Raw genomic sequence first — 21,204 nt, 5'->3', positions numbered from 1 at the left:
ATTGCAAAAATTTGAACTTGAGAGGCATACCTAATTAGACATAAGAATTACACCACACAACCAACATGCCAAAAGTCTAAGTTGTTTTATAAGTGGAAACTATTTATTATATATCAAAACAAAAGGTTATCAAAATAACAACTTTGTGGCACCAACAATCTCTTTTATACTATACGAGTATTTCTACCCGGCGCGTTGCGCCGGGGCAGCTAGCAAAACCCCATCGTTGAAACCCAGGCGTTGGTAAAACCCGAGCGTTATGACAATTAGTTAACATGAATCCGGTCGGTGTTGCGCTTGTTATAATATAGACACCATTGGTAAAATTTGAGGATTATAACCCAAAAATTAATTCATCAAATTAACATATAAAAACATTAACATATAAGAAATAAAATAATTAAGACGATGTTTATTTGTTTGGCAAACCTAGGCGGTGGTAAACTCAAGTGTTGCTGGTCTTGAGCATTGAGGCGGTAAAATGACATGAATTCGATCGGTTTTGATTACGTACCTTACGGTACCGGAACTAAAATACGAAAAAATATAAAACTTGAGGTGAACCAACGACCAATTTGGGGGGGGGGGGGGTCGGTAGCGCTGTCGGTCATGGGCTTTATATAAGGTGGCGAGTCTCCGCGAACTTGGTCGGTTTTTTTTAAATTTGTTTTGGTACCATAACTAAAATAAAAAAAATTAACGTTTCGTTGGTTTTGATTACGTTTATTTTGAAACTGAACAAAAAAAATCACCGACTAATACGGTGCCGCCAAGTGGCCTACTAGGCCACTTGCGGCACCAAACTCTTTAATCATATAGTAATAATAATTTATAATTATGAAAATTAAATAAAATACACAACACCAAGAAAAAACTTAAAAATAAATAAAAGAAAAGAGGAAAAAGAATGCCATGTTAAATTAAAAAAGTCACATGCCAATCATGGAGGGACCAGTCACAACATCAACAAAAGCAGGGAAACACATCACGTGCATGCATGGGCGCAATTTAGCATCCTCCTCCGTACCACTCGCATTTACGGCGGTGTCGCCACCGTCGTTAATTACCTGACGGCTCTTCTTCTTCTTCTTCTCGTTCATTGTTGTTCGCTTGTTGCATATTATTTTGTTCTTGATACACTTTCATTAATCTCTCAATTTCCTTCTTCAATGCTTCTTGATGAGCTAATTAAAAGATTTATGATGATCTTATTATTATTACTATCTGATTTAATTAAACGAATATGCGTTCATTTGGATTAAAATTTGGAAAATAACGTACCGTCTTTGAAGATCTTGTCTTGAGCTAAAGCCGCGATCCTTTGCTTCATTGCGCTGTTGTCGACGTTAAGAACTAGCCTTTGATGGTCCAAGAACGCCACCCGCGGTGATAATACGGAAACCTCCGTCTTCATTAGCAATACATGTTGATTAGAGTAAGTATACAGGGGACTCAATTGTAAAAAAAAAATAAATAGTTGAAGCTTGGAAATAGAATTTTAACATTTTCAAAAGAGTAAAATGTGGTTTTCGTTTTCGTGGTTTGTCCAAATCTGTAGTTTTAGTTGAATTGTTTCAAATTTGTAATTGTCATCTATGTGGTTTCATTTCATTTGCAATTAAACCCAAACTCACTAACCCCGTTAAGCCAATCGTTAAACCCATCAATGTGAGGGGCAGTTTTGTCATTTTTCTTCCCAAATAAACCTCAGTCCTAATTCGCAAACCCGCTCATGTGAGGGGCTGAGGTGTATTTGAAAAAAAAGGGACAAAACTACCCCTCACGTGAAGGGCACGCTGATGGGTTTAACGATTAGACTTAATGGGATTAGTGAATTTGGGTTTAACTGCAAGTGAAATGAAACCACATGGATGAAAATCGTAAATTTGAAACTATTGGATAAAACTGCAGATTTAGAAAAACCACAGGGACAATAACCACAGTTCAGTCTTTTCAAAATTCTGAAGTTAACTTCGTTTAAACATACTACCGTCTTTCTGCTCACAAAAGGCCTTTTGACCGATTTGTGACCGAAAAGATGGCTGTAAAATCTACGGTTTTAGAAAAATAAGTAAATAACAGAAAATCAATACACTTAAAAGGGTTTTCTGTCACTGAACTCTAATTAATACGTGTAATGTGTGTATTTTAGACATTTTAGAAGTTATTATTATTGTTATTATATTTTGAAATGAGCTATTGAATAGATTGCTTTAACTAAATAGAAAGGTTATGCAAACCTGTAAGGTAGTAAAGCTGCGTTCGAGCTCAGAAATGTACTGCAACTTTCTCACTCGTGATCTCTGAGCAGATTGACGGTTTGCTAATATTCTGTTAATTAAACATACATGTACGTACATTATCAACATTAACACGTAACCAATAACATGTTCTTAATTATGTATGGGTAATATTAATATATATTATGTTAAACATGTACGTTACCTTTTCGCTCTCTTCGGATCCACAATTGTACTGCCGTCACTAGAGAAATTAAAGCAAGGTTTTTCCGATTCGGTCTCTGGTTCGTTCTTCGGCTGTGGTCGTGTTTCATTGTCACTGTTTTGGTCTGATGGTGAAGACGGATTTGATGATGATCTTGTCGACGGTAGATCGGTTACGATGTTATCCGAAAACATGGAGCTAAATTGCTCATCATACAAACGTTCAAATCCCGTGTTGTTAGACTCAACGAATGCAATTGGATCGCTCATGGATCTTCGATGCGAGTTCCGCTTCATCGACGAGAAGTCGAGAAACTCGTCGACCCAATTCGGTTGTTGCGAGGCCGAAGAAGGCGATATCGGCGTTGTTTGGTAGGGAAATGATGGCCAGTTGTTCGCCATTGTTGGTACTTTTGGCGGCAACTGTGCCATGGAGTCTAAACAAATGAGGATCACTGACAGAAAATACAGAAAGGAAGTATGGATCAATGAACAAATGTATGTTTTGAGTGAGTATATAGGGATTAAAAAGGAGGGTGATTTTGGTGGGAATGAGCCTAGGGTCACATGGGGAGGATGAGGACAGCTAGCAACAGGCTGTGTGACTTAACGGTTTCAATTCACTCGGTAGTTAGTTTAATAACTGGTGAAATCAGCCCACCTACCGACCTCCCTTAATCTTATTATACTTGCTTGCTTGCCACAACGAACTGAAGATACTCTGCAAAAAGATTACCCCATGTTCATCAATACTTGGTTATTGTTTGAATAATACATAGATGAAATGAAAGGATGTTGGATTGGATATATATAAGTATTTTTTGGATGAGATATTAATTATACTACTACATAGTTATGCTACAAGGAAAACATGCACTACTTCATTGTATTTAGACTATTACATTCTTTAAATTTAAAAAGTCCAAGAATTTTATTCTGGTCAGACCATATTGTTTTAACCGGGTCAACGTCGACTGACACTTGATAATCGTTGTGCTATCACAAGAGCAGAACTCTCTGACGTAACATACGGTGGGACGAAAATCTGGGTGGGCTCAAGGTTCGAACTGACATTCTTTGCATAATGCTTAGCTCAAATCTTTCATTGACAATATCCACCCAAAAGTAACAAATGAAATTCGAATTTAAGTCTCCACTGGAAAACCCAAGCCTCGTATCATTAGGCCACATGTGGAGATAAACAAAATACTTGATTTAGTTACATTGTAAACCAAGGTATTAACTTTAAACACTCGTAGGACGTGTAGTTTGATGGAGATCTGTCTGGTTATAAAGATACTAACATGAACTATGGTAGGCCAACACGGAAATAAGATGAATACACAAATGATATTTGACTTCATCAACAAAGCACACACCTTCATTGATGATTCACATCTGATCAAAATTTGAATGTGTCTTTTGATGAATCAGGGATGCAAAACTAATACACGACAATATATGTGAAGTGTAACGTCTTGCTATAGTGAAATGACTTCATTTATACACGGTCTGGCAGTAAATAGTTATTTAGAAGTCTAAACAAAAGCTGAAACGTCACAATGTTTATAAAAAGTAAAATTAATGTATAAGTAGACAAATCCAAAAATGATATATATAAACGAAGAAGTACAAAACATCTGAAAATGGTCGATTATGTTGATTTAAATATTTTCAAGATGGGAATAGCTAATGAAAGCAATATAAAAATCAATTTTCTATATGTAACAACTTACTGGCCCATCCATAATATTGTCAATAATTTTTAGCTAAAGTCAACACTATCACTAATATATAATAACTTATACTTTATCGAACGAATAGTAGGACATTTAGTTGATAATAAACACACCACTCAATGAGTAAGGTTTTCAAAATAAATATGAGATGTCTTTTTTTTTTTGTGGGTTCATAAATTAGGTTTCAACGCAAACTAATTTGTCATTTAATTAGTGGGTTCATCATTTTATTTATTTGAAATATATGTGTTAAATGTTATTTAGTAGTGCCAAAACATTATCCTACTAGATTATACGTATAACAAAATTTCAATACTATTTGTGCATAAAGATTGTAAGATACAATTCAATGCTTATATGGGTCCGGAAAATGCCACTCTTTCCATATATGCCTCCTGAAACTAGAATTAAATTGCATGTGCACTCATGTGTAGTATGCATGTGTAATTATATATATATATATATATAAACACTAAATTATTCTATCAACAAATCAACAATAGCTAAAAACAGTACATCTAAATCGTTTAATTATTTTGATTACTATATATTTATTCTTCTAGCATTTAAACAACCAAGTTATTCCATCAACAATAGCAAAATCAATGCTTATATGTATATACATAACTACAAAAGCAATAGCACATACTTGTAATTTGTTAACTAGTTAATATTCATGCTCGATGTAGCAAGAAACATATATGTTAGAGAATATAAAAAATTATTTATTTTATTTTTATTTTTTTCTCTGTCAATCTTCATACACCTCCGATAAATCTTAAAAAAAACTCTCATCTTTTAACATAGCACTCTCTCATTAATAAATCATTCTTCACGATTCTTCGTAAATATCTCATAAACCCCTAGCACCCAAATATTTTATACTCTTTTAACTTTGTGTTTCATGATTATTTTTAATGGTTTTTGTTGCATAATTGTTAATTTGATTTGATGTAAACGGAATAACATGGCAAGATAATATAAAATAAGAGCCATTGGTGTAGAGCAAATGGCAATGCTATCCTTTCCCCATGTGAGTAAAGCACCACACCCTCTCCCTTTGTCTCAAAATCAATTCACATGGAGGGCATATTGTCTTTTTAGTTTTATTTAGTTTCTCTCCATCATAATGTTTTTCTTTTTTGGGGTGTGGTCATGTTTTTATTAACTAAAGTACTTAGGAGACAATTACAATGGTTCAATGATTGTACACATGCATTGACAGTTGTATAGTGAGTTTGTTGATACTAAATAAAAAAACTAAGCGTGAGTCGGAATCAGAATCATAATAATGGTGATTACTTTTGTCAAACAAAACTTAGTTTATTAACTAATTAGGTTCACGATCCAAGAACTTTCTTGGCTAACACGGTATATGTTGAGTTTGCCTGTATAGAAATAAATTTGGGATAATCTTTTATAATATACATGTGTATGTTTGGATGAAATGCAAATGACAATTTGGTACAAAGTGTGTGAATCGAAGAGAAAAAGAAAACGATGCGGTGGTAAATTTGTGAATACGGATTCTATTCAATCAATTCAAATAGCAAAGCTCGATCAATTCAAATAACAGAGGGTGACTTCTTGCAAGGGTTTTTGTTAGGCGAGGCAACATATCGTGCAAAATCAGTTGAATTGACTTAATCGTGAGGCATCATGATCGATCAATTGAAATTTCATAATTCTATCAATTAGATTAACAGAGCATGTGAAATCAACTAAACAAATTGAGTTGCATTTTTATTTTATTTTTTTGTTATTGATTGCTATCGGGCGGATAAACATTGATTTGCATGAAGAAATAAAAAGTAGTACTGTGTAACTAGATATTGTGACTAATAAGCTAGAGTAACTATTTTCATAAATAGAGTAATCATGTGAACTAAGCATGTAACTATAATAATTGTTTTGTATTTCAGACATTATTGTGTAATCAGTTATAAGAATATATTTGAGTAAAGTTTGCTTTGTATTTGAACAGATGTACTTTTTGTATTTGGTGTGACGAAGTTTTATACTAAAGAGTACATAGATTACTGAATTATCTGTGTTTTATAAAATCTTATTGTGTTCTTCCATCATACAAGCAAATTTTAATTGTCTAAGGTAGAGGTGCAAAAAAAACCCTTACCCGGAACCAGACCTGAAAAAAAAACCCGGAACCGGTTTTTTTTAAATCTGGGTATTCTATACCCGAAACCGGAACCGACCCTACCCGTAGGGTATGGATAGGGTATGCACTTTGAAGTCAATACCCGTACCCGGAACCGTACCCGATTTATACCCTTATATACCCGGATCCGGTCATACCCGATACCCGATACCCGGTTATACCCGATACCCGATACCAATTTTCAAATACCTGAAATAATACATGAGTTTTTATAGTATATTTTTATATTTACTTCACAACTTTTATGTTTAAGCTTTTGTAAAATGCATATTACTAAGTAAATAATTTGTAATTAAGTGGATTTATGGTTTTGTAATATAGTTTAATTATTTTCATAAATTACAAAGCAAATTTAAATTTTAAACAAATTAAAAAATGTATAAAAAAATTACAAATTCAAAACCGGGTATTAATACCCGGTCGTACCCGGTTCCAATACCCGAACCCGATCATACCCTACCCGGGTACATAGGGTTGAGTTTTTCTCCTCAATACCCTACCCGAACCCTACCAGATTTCTCTCAATACCCGATTTTTCAATACCCGATCATACCCGAACCCGAGTATTAGAAAAAACCCGATTTGTGCACCTCTAGTCTAAGCTTCTGATTTCTGGGCTCCCATTGGGCCGTTGCTCATCCCAGTACCAAAGCCACATCACCCAACATATACAAGACTTGAAACATCATCTGTCTATTTCTGTGTGCACATACATAACATTGTTATGACATTTTTTTCTGACAAATGTCACTCGCACTCTACTATTAGCCTAATAAGTATAAAGCCCTGTTTGAATCTTTTACCTCCCTGCTAAGAGGCCAACGCCTCTACTAAGTGGGCTAGCTCCGCATTAGCCATAAATAAAACATAACCAGTTAATTTATAAAAAAGAGACAAGCTAGGTGTATACGCACCACTCATATCCATACCTAGACTGATACACTGACTTGACACGATGAGGAAACCACTATAAACGAGCACGAGTGAGGTGCATCTTGATAGATATCACCATCTTCACTTCGTGTTATATTCTTTTCAGAAGTCACATCTAGTTGATGCATTGTCACGTGTTTTTAAACGTTACGTACGATTAATGGAAGCACAACCTAGTTTTACATATAAACTGCTAATATACTATGTAAAGAATATTTTCATTTACAAGACCTCATGATCATAGCTAAAAACACTTAAATGCTTAATAATTTTTGTATTCTGGCTCGTTAAGATGCTAAAGCAAACTTAACAAACCAGACCGGGCATATAATAAGGGCACAAGAACGAACAAATGTTCAACCTAGTATTAGCATTCCAAGACATGGAGTTAATACACTGACACAACACCAAAAAAGGTATATACAAAAAAGTTTCAAGGGCGCATGAGACCTTAACGTCAACAAAAACAACAGTTTAATACACTTGTTGACAGTTGCAGCTCATAAAACATCAAAAGAAACAAAACAACCTAGTGTAGTTTATAAACATAAACACCACCAGTCTACTACCTAGTTATATTTACCATAATTTGCACTTCTTTTTAACATGCCTACGGTTCTTTCACGACTCCTTTCCTTGTGCAACCAGCCCTGTGCATTTGCAAACCGGGCAACTGTTTTTCTCAACCAACCACTTTTCGATGCACTCCACATGGTACTCATGGTTGCAATCCAGCATCCCGATCTTTTCTTCATCATTGTACTCCATCTAAAATACCCAAATTACCCTTCAACGGTTAGTTATATAGCAATCAAACCCTAAGTTTACAACTAGTCTTGTATAAACAAAATGCTTGTGCTCGTTCGTTTAACTTTTAACCGAATAAACGATCGAACACGAACTTTTAAACTAATGGCTTGTATAAACAAAATGCCTGTGTTAATGTTCATTCGTTAATAGTATAAACTAATGGCTCATAAACATAAATGAACGAACATAACTGAATAGAAGGATGAACATAATTGAGCAAACTTGATTTAGAAGTAAACATGAGTATTAACACGCTGTATCTAAACATTAATAAAACTAGAATAATTGTAATTGGTGATATTTTAAATGTCATAAAACGGAACTTAATTATAATGTGCCTAAATAACTGTAATGAACATGTAAACGAACAAACATAAACAGATGTTAATGGATTTAAATCAACAAATGTCCACGATCATAAATGAACAAATGAGACACGTGTTCATCATGTTCCTTCATTTAACTGGATTTAGAACGAACTTCCTGCCAAACTGTTCACTGAATGTTGCGTGCCTATTTATTAAACGTTAAATATGATCACTCAAAAGAATAACTTCCATATTCAACAACATAACTAAGTTCAGAATCTGGTCCTGTTAAAGAAATACCTGACAAATTGTGCAGAAATTAAGATTCTGATCAGAAGAAGATGCGTCTTCCGGATTAGAAGAGGTAAATATTTTCATTTTCAGATGGGCTAAAATGAAATCTTTAGATAAACCCGAGCCAGCATTTCCGATCTGTTCACCTAATGCAACAAGCTCCTGCATAGACAATAATTAAGGTTCTTTTTTGGTGGTTCAAGAAAAAGAAAGTTAATTATTAACTACCTCATAAGACATATGATCTATATCCAAGCGCATATCTCTATGATGATCAACTCTATGTCCATAATTACCAAAATTGAGCATCGCGACTCCCTAAATATGAATAAAAAATAAAATGCATGAATTATTAAAGTTAACGTGTCATAAACAAGAGTCAAATTTGCATGATATGGAAAGAATATGTTACAGACTTACAGTGTCAGGGAGAGTCCTTAAATGGGGTAAACCGCGCTGTCTTGAACTTGACTCGATCATAAGTTCTTGACCTTGCGGCTGAAAAACCCTAACACCTGTCGGCGGCGGCGGTCGTACAAACCTAGGCGGCATAGGTTGTTGCAGTGGTGGCATAGGCGGCAGTGGCTGATGCACAAATGTCACCGGATTGCCATTTGTATATCCTGAAATTAAATGATACAGAAAAGATGTTAAATATATTGCAGCCGTAAAAGGAAGATATTTAATATAAATTATTAATTTTTAATTACCTTGCATATAAGGCATTCCAGGAACACTGCCACAAAACTGCTGATCCAACCACGGGCCAGGCATGACCTGAACCGGTTGACCAAGCCCGCCATGGTTCATTGGCATGAACTGTAAGCCAGGGTTCCTTACACCTCTGTGGTGCCCAGGTCCCATCACTACCGGAATAACATTGAACCCAATGTACTCAGGCACCACAAAAGGGCTCGAGCCAGGTGCAGGATAGGAGTACTGAGAACTAACATGTATCCCTTCGGCAATCTTTCCCTTAAACGCATCATGGGGTGGTACATCCATAAGCGGGTGGTTAGGAAATGGTAACTGGTTATGTACCCCAAACGGAACCACTCTATGCCCCGGTGGAGCCGCCATGAATGCTACCCCGGATGACAACGGTGGTCCATGACCGTAAGGAATTACACAAGGTTCGGGGTGAAGCTGGGCATGCTCTATTTCAGTATCGATCATTGGACCAGTGTAAACCATGTTCCGTTGCCTCATTTTCGACGATAAGTTGCTTGTAAAACCTAAATCATTCAAACCAACCCGCATAAAATATTTTCAATAAACGCCACAATCTTAATTCCCCAATATTTACGTATCCATAAACAAATTTCTATAAATTGTCCGAACAGATGAAAACCATCAACAAAAAGTACGGTTTTCACCTGTTCAAACAAAACTAGAAATGTCCGAATAGACGGAAACCCATATTAATAAAGTTTTCCGTGTACCGTCCGTCCCCTTTACCCAAAAAATAAAAAAACCATCAAATTAGCATAAATTGTTAATTATTTCATTGTACATACAATAACAAGAACAATTTAAACACAAGTAAAACAAATATTCAATCATCTCATCTACATTTGGTGTCTGTAACAACAATCAAAAATATTATATTACATCGCCCCAATTAATAAAATTCTGACAAAAAGAAGCTGGAATAATGAAAATGCGTGTACCTTCTTATCATCAAGACAGCAGAACTTGAATTGAGTTGATTTGTGCCCCTTTAACCGAAAAGCCCTAATGTTGCATTTCCACAAACAATAATAATAATAATAATTAAACCAAATAACATTACATTTCAATTAATAATAATAACGATGCATCAATTTCATCGCTCATAACTAATTAATTAAAACCCTCAAATTCCGAAACACACATTAATGATCAAACAACAAACAATTGAAACGAAATAGAAAATAATAAGATTGGATATATGAAAACAAACAAACCTAATGAGGGTTGATTGTGGGGTTGAAGAGGGATAATGGATCTGAATTATGTGTTTTCAGGAGGACAGGAATTTGGTAGATAAATAAAATAATTAAATGAATGAGGAAATGCCGCAAGAAAAACGCCTGATTTTTCACTTTTTCTTGTTGTACCGTTAATTCTTTTTCTGTTTTTTTCTCTTTTTTTCCTTAACAGTTGCCATTGATTTTTTTCATTATTTACGATTCTGCCATGGATGAGCGTTTTACGGTAGTAGTTTGCCCTTGGAGGTCAGCTTATTCACGATCGTACCACTAACTGTAGCTTTGTTTGTATTCGTGTACAAGTGTTCAGACATGTGTTCCTTTTCTGATCAATCTGTCCTTTAGGATTTATTTAAGTATAACAACATCCACAACAATATTTATCTATAAATCGTGACGTTAGCTCTGGGATGCAGACGAGCCGAGCTATTTGAGATTGGCTCGTTAAAAGCTCAATCGAGCCGAGCTAAATCAAGCTCGGGCCCAAAGTCGAGCCTAAAAGTAAGCTCGTTTAATAAACGAGTTCGAGCCCGAGCTTCACTTATCCCGCTCGCAAGCCTAAACGAGCCTGTCATTTATATAATTTTTTAAAATATATATTTAAAAATTATTAATTAATATATATAATGTTATGAAAAAATAAATAAAAATAACTAAATGATATATGCTATTTTATACATAAAATATAACTATATAAAAAATAATTGATAAATAGACGAGCCGAGCCCGAGCTGAACTCGAGCTTGAAAATCTATTCGTAAGCCGAGCTCGAGCTTTGAAAATAGAGCTCGAAACGAGCCGAGCTCGAGCTTTGTATAAGTTAACGAGCCGACCCCTAGTTAGCTCTAGCAATGAGCAAATGCTATCGACAGTTTGATACTGAGTACTTTTGGCATAAATTTAGTATCCATTTTTTCGGTTTCGGAATCGTTACGGTATTGGTACTTTACCCATTTTTTGTCTTCGATATAGCTACCGATACCAATGCCCATTTTGGCGATTTTGGTATCGGTATATTCGCCCATTTTTGACGATTTTGGTATCGGTATATTCGGTACCAGTACCGATACCGAGCTCACTTTGAAGCTTGCGAAGGACCAAAGTTCACTTGGGAAAAAGAAGACGAGATGAAAAAGAGGTGTCTTCATCTATTTGATCGAGAAGTAACAACTAGCACTAGTGAATAGTTAGTAATAACCACTTACTGCAACAACACAACGTATGATTTCACTATTGATTGTGTCCTTGATTTATTCACCTCTATGAATTAGATATTTGTGTTTTCATTATTTGGCAATTGATCGTCTGACTAACAAATCAATTGTTTTAAAAAGAAAAATTAACATCAAATTTTCCTTTAAAAAGAAAAATTAACATCAAATTTTCCACCTTTACCTTGAACATACAAGGATTTGAACCACGACATCATATTTATAAGAAGGATGCCGTATCACTAGATCAATATGTCAAATTAATTGTCTTTACTATTAAACGTTCTTTAATTGGCTTAGACAACTTTGACAATGATTATAAAAGGAAAACATAGAGTTCTCAACCTCATGATTAAGCTGTTAAGCTTATACTAGTATTAAAATCTTTAGACTTAGCCAACTTAATTTCAATGATGAAATTTTATAAATTTGGGAGACTGTAACAATCCCATTTTTAGGGCAATATATTATATTATTTAGTTACTAGCCAAAACAAATGATGATTACGTAATCATCATCGTACCAGTGTTTGATCAACTAACAACTTAAGACACTCGGTTAGAAATTACAAGTTCTTTGATACAATTACATAATTGGGTTAAACCCAAAAGACTTAGCCCAAAAGTACAAAATTAGCCCAATTCTTAATACATGATTATTAATTAAGTATAAAAAAATTTGAATACGAGAAAGCTTTTAATCGGGTGTAAAGGTCAACAATTTGCATATGGGTCGATTTTACAAAATGATTTTTTTTTGTTTACATTTTGAATCCGTTCCCGTTTTGATACTGGTGAAAAACATTGGTTGCAAGCATTTTGGATATCGGTCGGTTCGAAAAAAAATCACCAATGGGTCATTTTGAGTTAGTTTAAAGTTTCGGGTACTGGTCAAAACATAATATTTGTGATCAAGGCAATTGGTTATAAAAAAGCCAGGAATATGGCCATACGGGTTAATTGATTTTGTGTGAAAGATATATTTATAACGGTTTTGAGTTTTATAAGTATGTTTTAATAGCTCGTTTTAACGATCTTGTTGCAACGCATGGATTATGAATTATGGTTTAATTATGTTTTCAACAAAGAAAAGCATGCACTCATTGGGGAAGTAAAAATACAAAATGATACGAAACAAAAAGGTCACGTCCCAACTGGGCCCGTAGGGTATGGTATCACGGTTCCTAATCTTATCCATCTCCGAATATTCCTTAATAGAAAAGGCTATTCATCATTTCATCTTCTATGCTTTTTTCTAATAATCATTTCCGATATCACACACTTTATAACATTATAGTTATTTAATAAATGTTTTAACATCAAATATATCTATTTTTATATTCAAGCAATAAACATGTTTTTATTTCATAAAGTAAGGGTGGGGCATGAATCGGTTAAGATCATGAAATGGGTCATTATTTTTTACCAGTGATGAAGTTTGAACATACATATCGAGGGAGTCGGACTCAATATGTATAAAAAAATTAATAAACTAAAGGGATGCAGGTTCAAAATTTCGTCCAGAAACGGGTAAATTTATACTATGTATTAAAATTTTCGACCGAAAAATGATACATTTACACTACCGAGCGAAAAAAAGAAGGGGCCGGGCTCAAAATTTCGGTCACAAACTGGTAAATTTACACCATGTATAAAACATTCTGGGGGGGGAAAGATAAATTTACAGTACCGAAAGAAAAACAGAGGTGGGCGGGTTCAAAACTTCGGTCGAAAAGGGGTAAATTTACACTATGTATAAAGATTTTCGACCAAAAAAGGATAAATTTGCACTATCGAGCGAAAAAACAGAGGGGCCCGGGGCCACTCCTGGCCCCAACTAAGCTACACCACTGTTTATGACTATGTTGTCGACTTTTTCTTTAACTTTTGGTTGGTCGGTTTCAAAGTTTCAGAACTGTAACAAACAATCTAATTTTCCGTTTATACCTAAAACTGTTCGTATAAAACCGATTATAAGATTTGATAATATATATCAAATTTTTTGACATTTCATATAATGTATATTAATTTAATAATTTTTATGTCATAATAGACGCTTATAAAGTCCCATAGATTCATGTATTTTATTTTAAAAGTTCTATACCCTTAACTCAAGCCAAATTACAAATCCTTTTTTAATTAAAGTCCTCATGAGTCTTGATTCATGTAATATTCTTATGTTATTTGGTGGAGATTTTATTTCTATACAAGCGTATTAGTATACTTCATTTATTATTTGGCGTTGAGTGTTTCACTTAGTAACTGAAACAGTCAATTACTCAGACTGCAATGAAACTTTTTTGTAACTGTTGTGGTCTAGTTAATTGTTTCTGTCTCTTTCTCTTGTTCATAATTATAAACTTGGTTTTATATATAACTCGATATAGAAGAAGCGAATGTAATTATAAAATAAATAAGAATTTCTACCCCAAACACGACCCGCTTAGTTACATAAGTTAACACGAACATGACCTGTACTTTTTTGTGTTTTTTGTGTCGTGTAGACAACACACAGTAATGCACTAGTAAAAAGTATAAACCTAGAATTTTAAAGTCGATTTTACACTGCAATTATCTTAAAAATGCACTTGGTCCATCAGAATCGGAGAGGTTGGCCAAGCCCAAAATGCTAATTCTTTTTCTTGCGTGAGGAAAGAAAGTTTTACAATTTCACACTTACACATAGGCTTGGGCCATACACATCACCTTCATGAACTTAAATTTTTGTATTATTGGGCCTTGAAGTGTCAAATATACCTGATATAAGTCATATAACTAGCTTTCAGATTATCAATTCTCTTACTGGGCCTTGAAGTGTCTGTCTCAATTTATCGATAAATAACTAGCTTACAATATACAATAATATGTAAAATTTTGGGGTTTCATAAATGAATAAAAGGTCTTTTGACTTAGCAATATCAAGGAGTTATTCTCTGAAGTTGAATAGTTATAACTTGAAGGTTGCAATTAAATATATAGGAAAGAACCAAAGGGCGTTTTGCCTAGTGGTATTAAGTATTTGGATAACGCTTTGTCTTTCTAAAGGGTTGTGGGTTAAACGCCCATCATCGTCAAAAAAATGTGTAATTTAGGAGTTGATTTAGAGAGTGTGTATAAGTTGCCGTTAAAAGAGAAAAAAAAAACATTGTATTTAGGAAAAAGCCAAAATATAACTACTAACCCGCTATGAAAGTGCATTAATCTACCCAGCTACTACATAAATGAAAACATTAAAACATAATAAAGCATAGTAAAACATAAATTGTAACCCAATAATGGTGTTGTAAAAATTCTTTCATTGTAAGTAACTTCTACATTTTGGCTAAGTTTGCCTATTACAAGAGCTAACATAATCAGAAAGTTGTAAGTATTAAAAATAACTTTAAACCCATTCAATCAGTTTTGACAACTTTTCCTTTAGGCAAACTTTTGTTTTCATGTTTGACTCTTTAGAGATAGATATACACAAATCAACTGTGGTCAAAATTACTAAATGAAGTTTTGTTGTGATGATTAATGATCATACACTTTTGTTGGAAACATTCAGATTTCGCGATCTTTACGGGTATTTCAGATGGTTGATTGGGCATGAGCAATGAATATAGAACTTGAATTATGATCTTGTTGGGGAAAGTGGTCAATGGTAGATGATGAAGGCAATAATTGGTGAACATGGTGCTAGGTTGGCAATCACAGTCAGCAGCCCATTTATATTGGATAATGAAGACGTTGGTCCCATTATTAGTTATATTCATATTATTGAAAGCCCATCATGTCAAAGTATATGTATCATATTCAAAACTCTAAAACATGTAGTAGCACCACCCAAATATATGATCACAACAAAATATTGAATCAAGATTTTGTATGGTGTTAGGTTTCATGAATCTCAAAACAAAACCCGAACATACATTAGCACCACCCGAATATATTATCACGACAGAGATATTGATGTGTTTGTATGTGTCGACGAGCACACACGCAAACATACAGCGGGTCAGTTGGCAGTAACGTTCTTTTGTTGGGCTACTCTTATCCAAATGTCAAGTCATGGGTTTCTAGTTAGGTCCCCTTAGAAGAAATGGACAACTGAAATGGTGGGTTATAAGGGCAATAAGTGTAAGGTTGGGGGTCACAATCATTGGAAGAGTGGACCTTTGGTTTGGTTTTTTCTTTAACGTTTGTAAATTAATGTCATTTGTTTTAGAAATTAATAATAATTAAAAGATTGGACAAAGGGTATTGGTCATTCTCAACTGCATGGGTTAATTGCATTTACTTGAGTCTTCACCTAACATTCATACATTCATCAAATAAATGTAATCATATCAGTTTTTGTGAAAACACCATCCGTCAAAGAAAACAGATTTAAGGAAAAGTTAGATTTTGCAGATGACATTTATTGTCACTTGTTTGTTGTAAATGTACATTTAGTTTTCAGGCTTTTATCGTGTTCTATACCCCATACACCACGCATATTGGTTGGATCCAATCTATATGACATGTATAATACGATACGACATTTATAATACATAGTTCTATACAACCTACTGATCATGTCGATTGCCATTCGCCCCCTATTGGTCGTAGTTATTCTCTTACATGTAGAACTAAAGCACACACATGTTTTGAGAGAGCAATAGATTTTCTAAATGATCAAGTCTTGCATCACGAATATGGAGCGGTTTTTTAAAGTGGATTAGGTCTCAAGTTCAAGCATGGTAACAAATAAAATATGAAAACCTATTGAATCGTTAACCGAAGAGAAAAATTATAATCAAATCGAAGCTCATATGATACAATGCGTGTCATACAGTTGAAAATATTTGTCAAAGTGCTCGTCCATTAAAATGTTTCCATCTATATCTTATGAACTTTGTACTCATATTAAACGTGTTTTTATATTTATTTTTTTAGGCTTTTAGTTTTCTCCGGTTAATTTACATAAGAGTGTGCTGACTTTTGAAACAATTTAATATAAGGTAACAAGCCAACTTTTGGTTTTATAACATGTGCTTTCAATAAAATTATAAAGTTAAAAGAGTTTGTAAATTGCTTGGTGCGACTGAAAATTACTTACCAAGCTGTTATAGTTTTATAACTATTTATTAAGTGGGTGTGTTGCCAAATAGGTGTGAAATTCCCTTTATGATTTGTTTCATATTCGGTTGGTATTTACGTGCGTTTTTTTCCTTGTATGTTTCAGACTCCTTGCTTCTTGCAAGTAGTCATGTTTTATTTTTTAATGTTATTTTATGTTTTCAGACCTGGCCCGGACGTCTTACCGGGTCAAAGTTCGGACCGACCCGGGAGGGCGGACCGGTGTTTGACCCAGATAACGTCATAAATAATTTAAATATATAATTGCATATATATATAATTCATATACATATAAAAAATAATGATAACAAAAAATAATAATAACAAACTTCAATGTTTATCTATGTTTTATATATTCTTTTTAAATATATATGATTTATGTTTGATCAATAGAGACATTAATGAAGCTTGGTTTGTTGGCTAATGGATAATTATTAAAGCTTTTATCTCTTAAATGACCCAAATTCGAATCCTGATATGCATATTTTATTTTATATTTAATGAAAAATGAGTTTTACTTGTTTAGCCGCCGGGTCAACCGGTCCGGGCCGACCGCTCACCCACAAAATCGGCCGGGTAACCACACATTTAGCAAATATTTTTTTTAAGTCATACACGGTACAACACAAACAATGATATAACTAAATATTTATAAAATCATACATGTTAAGGTTTTTTTTTACAAGTATTAATTAAACAACTTAGCCTTATATATAGGTAATGAACTAATGATTAATGCCGTTAAGTACCATTTCTTTAACGTCGTCATTATTCTTTTTAGTTGAAAACATATATAATGGATAGTACTCATACTTATTCTGTCATTATCACTTTAAAACATACGCAAAAAACGCTATGCTTGTCTAACACCCTATAGTATACATAAACGTAAAAATGGTGTAAAATCTTTATCCACTCATATAAAGTCATATAAATCTACTATTATATTAAAGGAACATAAGATATCTACATGACATTCAACTAGCATGTTCACATAAGCTTCCAAGTCATTCGGTTTCCATTTATAGAATTGCCACATAATTCATTGATTAATGTTTTCCATAATCATAACTAACCATGTTCTTTCAAATGATTTAAAACCCGATTTTGACCACAATTAATTATTTGTAGTTGATTTTGTATTATATTTTTTAGTATGACTATTATTTTAACAAATTCAATGTATATTTATACAGTTTCTCATTTCATCATCTACACATATTTTTCTTACATCTTGTGGTTTTCAAAAAACAAGGTAAAAATTTCTTATGATATCCACATATATACGACGTTTAAAATCTTTTTCACCCATATAACACGGGTCAGTATCCTGGTACCCATTACACGTTGCCTTTTAAAAAACGTAAATGAAACACCATCTATTTATGGGTAAGGAAAAAACAAAAGCGTAAAACGAGGGTGGTAAAAAATAGGGGTGTAGGCTAGGGTGATGAGCTTTATCGACGCTTTTGATGGCTTTTATGTGTTCCTATTTGTCGTTGCCTTCAACTTTACAGTCAGTTTCCTTTGGTCAAAGTCAACATACAGTGACTCTATTTTGTATTTAATGTGCTTCTTGCGCAATTAAAACTACTATATTTATAAAAAAATCATAAATATATCTTACTTATTTGTTCGTATATTTACAGTTACAAGTATGTTGGTGCTTTAGTTGTTGTAATATTTGTATCAGTTGTTGCACGTCCGCTTAAGGTGTTGTAAGTTGTGACATCGTGTGCTATTTTGTTCCTCGCTAGAAGCGTATGATATTAAATTTTCTTTCTGTGTTTTGTTTCTCCTTCTTATATTCACCATCACTTTTTGATTTGAGAGGACATGCGTCGGTCTTTTGTTTAATATTATGTGGCGGTGTTGTGGACATGTGGTGATGCAGTGTTCGGTGGGTTGATTTGCTGTTAATGAAGAGAGGTGTATTTAAAAAATTTAAATAATGAATTGAAGAGATTTTATTAGCTTCATTAAAAAATGTGCTTTGAATAGGACATGCCCTGCTCACAATGGATCCGAAGCAGTGTTGGGTGTACATGACGATGAGGTGACTACTAACTAGCAGGTGTGATTCATAACACATAGCCTAATTAGCGCCCGTGATTGTAGGTCTTAAGCATATAAGAGCTTTGTTAACCTAAATATTTATGGATAATTCAACAAATAAAGTGAATCGCTAAGATGACAAATTGACAATATTATTTGGATTGCTGCAGTGAGAATGAGATGTTCACAAATTATTCATATATCTTGGGAATATCTTAATTATGTATAAAAGTAAATTTCATTTTCATGCATATATTTTTTATAAAGATATAATGATTTTAGTGTCTCTTAAAAAAAACAACTATTTTGATCATAAAAGATAAAATTTTGTATAGCGATTTTTAGTAGAAAATAAAGGATATTTTAATATTAAAAGAAAAGTTAAATGTAAGAAATTTAACTTTAAGAGATGTCACGCGCTTGCGGGGCTTTTGATGCTGACAGAACCGAGGTAACTTTGGGTTCGGTTTGCTCACTTGTCTTGAACGCGTGTAGGTTTTTAGTGGAGGCAGAAGGATTGAAGCACACGCGCGGGTGGAGAGAGTGGTGGTAGTGGTTTGAACTCCGACTCTTATCATTCGGTTACTCACGTGTCCTCTTGGATTCTTTGTGTTTTGGCTTCAAGACTGCCCATGTGACTCCACCAATCGGATTTGCCCCTTGTTTTCTAGGTTATTTACGATATTACCACCTCTTTGTCACTAGCTACATTAACGGCTAATACCTAACGCTATCTCTACAGCAACAAAATTTAATAGTTAATTTCAATCATTAGTAAAGTATCTGGAACCTTGTTTTTATCTGTTTTTATAATAATAATAATAAAAATAATTTTATTATTATATTTACTTTTGATTTTAACAACTTATTCACAATGCCATCCTTTGTGGTTTATGCGCAAGACCATGTTACGGTGGCAACGGAGCGCACAAGGATCACTACACAACATTGGGCGCAAGTGGTCTAGCGGTGTGAGGCCGGGGTTGTTTATTTTTATGAATATTTAAGAATATTAATTCAATCATTTATCTTTATCTCATTTAATCATAACAAATCACTCGAACACAACAATTATATTTGGGTGTGAAATCTGAAATCTTCCAATGCCAACATGACACGTTTTTTCCGCACTTAATTCTTACCGCAACGAATGGCCTAATGGTCTTAGGTGTAATCAAAGCAAACTACGCTTATGTGGGTGACGAGCCTAACAAAGTTACAGTCTCTAGAATGATGGGTGTGACGTAATTTTTGGTTCCCAAACTTTTTCCTACGTATATCTTTTTGTTGTTTCTAGTTTCTTACTAGAACTCCATTTCGTAATAAAATGTTATTATAAAAAAGAATCTAGTTGGAAAATAGTAAGTAGTTTGAAGCTGCAATGGAATTAGGGGCTTTAAAATAGTTGAACCGAGCCCGAGTCAGAGCTCCATTAGACTTGGCTCGGCTCGTGAAAATTACACGAGCATGAGCTTGGTTAGTTTTACTTAATAATATCACATGAGCTAACTTAGCTCTTTTCAAGTTTGAGGCTGGCTTGGAGTCGACTCACTGTCATTTATTTATTAGTTTATATACATTTTTATTATACATATATACATCAACTATAAATTTTATATTTATTATAGTCTATATTATTAAAATAATTTTATCAAAATGTTCATAAAAGTTATAAATGCAGGCTCGTCACGAGCGTCTTGATCGTTTACACTCCCTTTGGCTGTCGCCAATTGAAATAAATTAGGGTGTAGATCCCATTCGATATCAAATGTGAAAGTTATTACAAAATAAAAAATTCCTTATAAGAAAAACACAAGTGAGGACCCAAAGTAGTGCGAGACACCCTAACTCATACTCACATGGTGCATGTGTTCATGCCGTAGGGGATAATGTAATGTTTTTATAGCGCACTTGACACTTCACATCACCTGGGGCACTTGGCACTGTTAGGTATTACGTGTACGCGGTTGACCCGAAAGGAGTCGGATAGGGCTAAAGAAATCAATACAATACAACGGCTTGGGCCTTAAGAACTTAACGGTATTTCTAATTGATTTATAAAACGAAAAAAAAACGTGCAGCGGAAACAAACGAGAAGTAATACTGAACTCAAATTAATTAAACAAACAACCAAACTAGAACCGAATATAAATTAGAACCTGGAC

At 33.9% G+C, this 21,204-nt stretch overlaps 2 protein-coding genes across 2 annotated transcripts; both read right to left on the bottom strand.

Annotated features, from left to right (window-relative positions):
- Positions 1–893: 893 nt before the first annotated feature.
- Positions 894–2,879, bottom strand: LOC143550103 (basic leucine zipper 61-like). The gene is made up of 4 exons (XM_077040831.1): positions 2,446–2,879; positions 2,241–2,331; positions 1,282–1,408; positions 894–1,184 (listed from the first exon to the last, which is right to left on the bottom strand). Exons 1-4 carry the CDS (start codon positions 2,874–2,876, stop codon positions 1,060–1,062), a joined length of 774 nt encoding a protein of 257 aa, XP_076896946.1. The 5' UTR covers positions 2,877–2,879; the 3' UTR covers positions 894–1,059.
- A 4,966-nt stretch (positions 2,880–7,845) lies between these two features.
- On the bottom strand, positions 7,846–9,935 carry LOC143550102 (uncharacterized). The gene is made up of 5 exons (XM_077040830.1): positions 9,415–9,935; positions 9,125–9,327; positions 8,933–9,022; positions 8,711–8,866; positions 7,846–8,060 (listed from the first exon to the last, which is right to left on the bottom strand). The coding sequence occupies exons 1-5, from the start codon at positions 9,911–9,913 to the stop codon at positions 7,914–7,916; spliced, it is 1,095 nt and encodes a 364-aa protein (XP_076896945.1). The 5' UTR covers positions 9,914–9,935; the 3' UTR covers positions 7,846–7,913.
- Positions 9,936–21,204: the final 11,269 nt, after the last annotated feature.

This window comes from Bidens hawaiensis, unplaced genomic scaffold (genome assembly GCF_021521415.1).
Source record: "Bidens hawaiensis isolate Kalapana, Puna unplaced genomic scaffold, B.hawaiensis_p1.1 tig00015924_1, whole genome shotgun sequence".
Classification (NCBI taxonomy): domain Eukaryota; kingdom Viridiplantae; phylum Streptophyta; class Magnoliopsida; order Asterales; family Asteraceae; genus Bidens; species Bidens hawaiensis.
Note: the sequence above shows the minus strand (reverse complement) of the source record. Positions and strands in the feature narration are given on the sequence as shown.

What these genes read in the sequence shown, in the direction of transcription:
- LOC143550102 (XM_077040830.1), bottom strand. Translation starts at nt 9,913, where the DNA reads ATGAGGCAACGGAACATGGTTTACACTGGTCCAATGATCGATACTGAA. An exon ending in TAGATCATATGTCTTATGAG is followed by an intron (nt 8,867 to 8,932) that starts GTAGTTAATAAT and finishes TTGTCTATGCAG; the next exon opens with GAGCTTGTTGCATTAGGTGA. An exon ending in ATTTCTGCACAATTTGTCAG is followed by an intron (nt 8,061 to 8,710) that starts GTATTTCTTTAA and finishes TGGGTATTTTAG; the next exon opens with ATGGAGTACAATGATGAAGA.
- LOC143550103 (XM_077040831.1), bottom strand. Translation starts at nt 2,876, where the DNA reads ATGGCACAGTTGCCGCCAAAAGTACCAACAATGGCGAACAACTGGCCA. An exon ending in GATCCGAAGAGAGCGAAAAG is followed by an intron (nt 2,332 to 2,445) that starts GTAACGTACATG and finishes TTTAATTAACAG; the next exon opens with AATATTAGCAAACCGTCAAT. An exon ending in AGACAAGATCTTCAAAGACG is followed by an intron (nt 1,185 to 1,281) that starts GTACGTTATTTT and finishes TCTTTTAATTAG; the next exon opens with CTCATCAAGAAGCATTGAAG.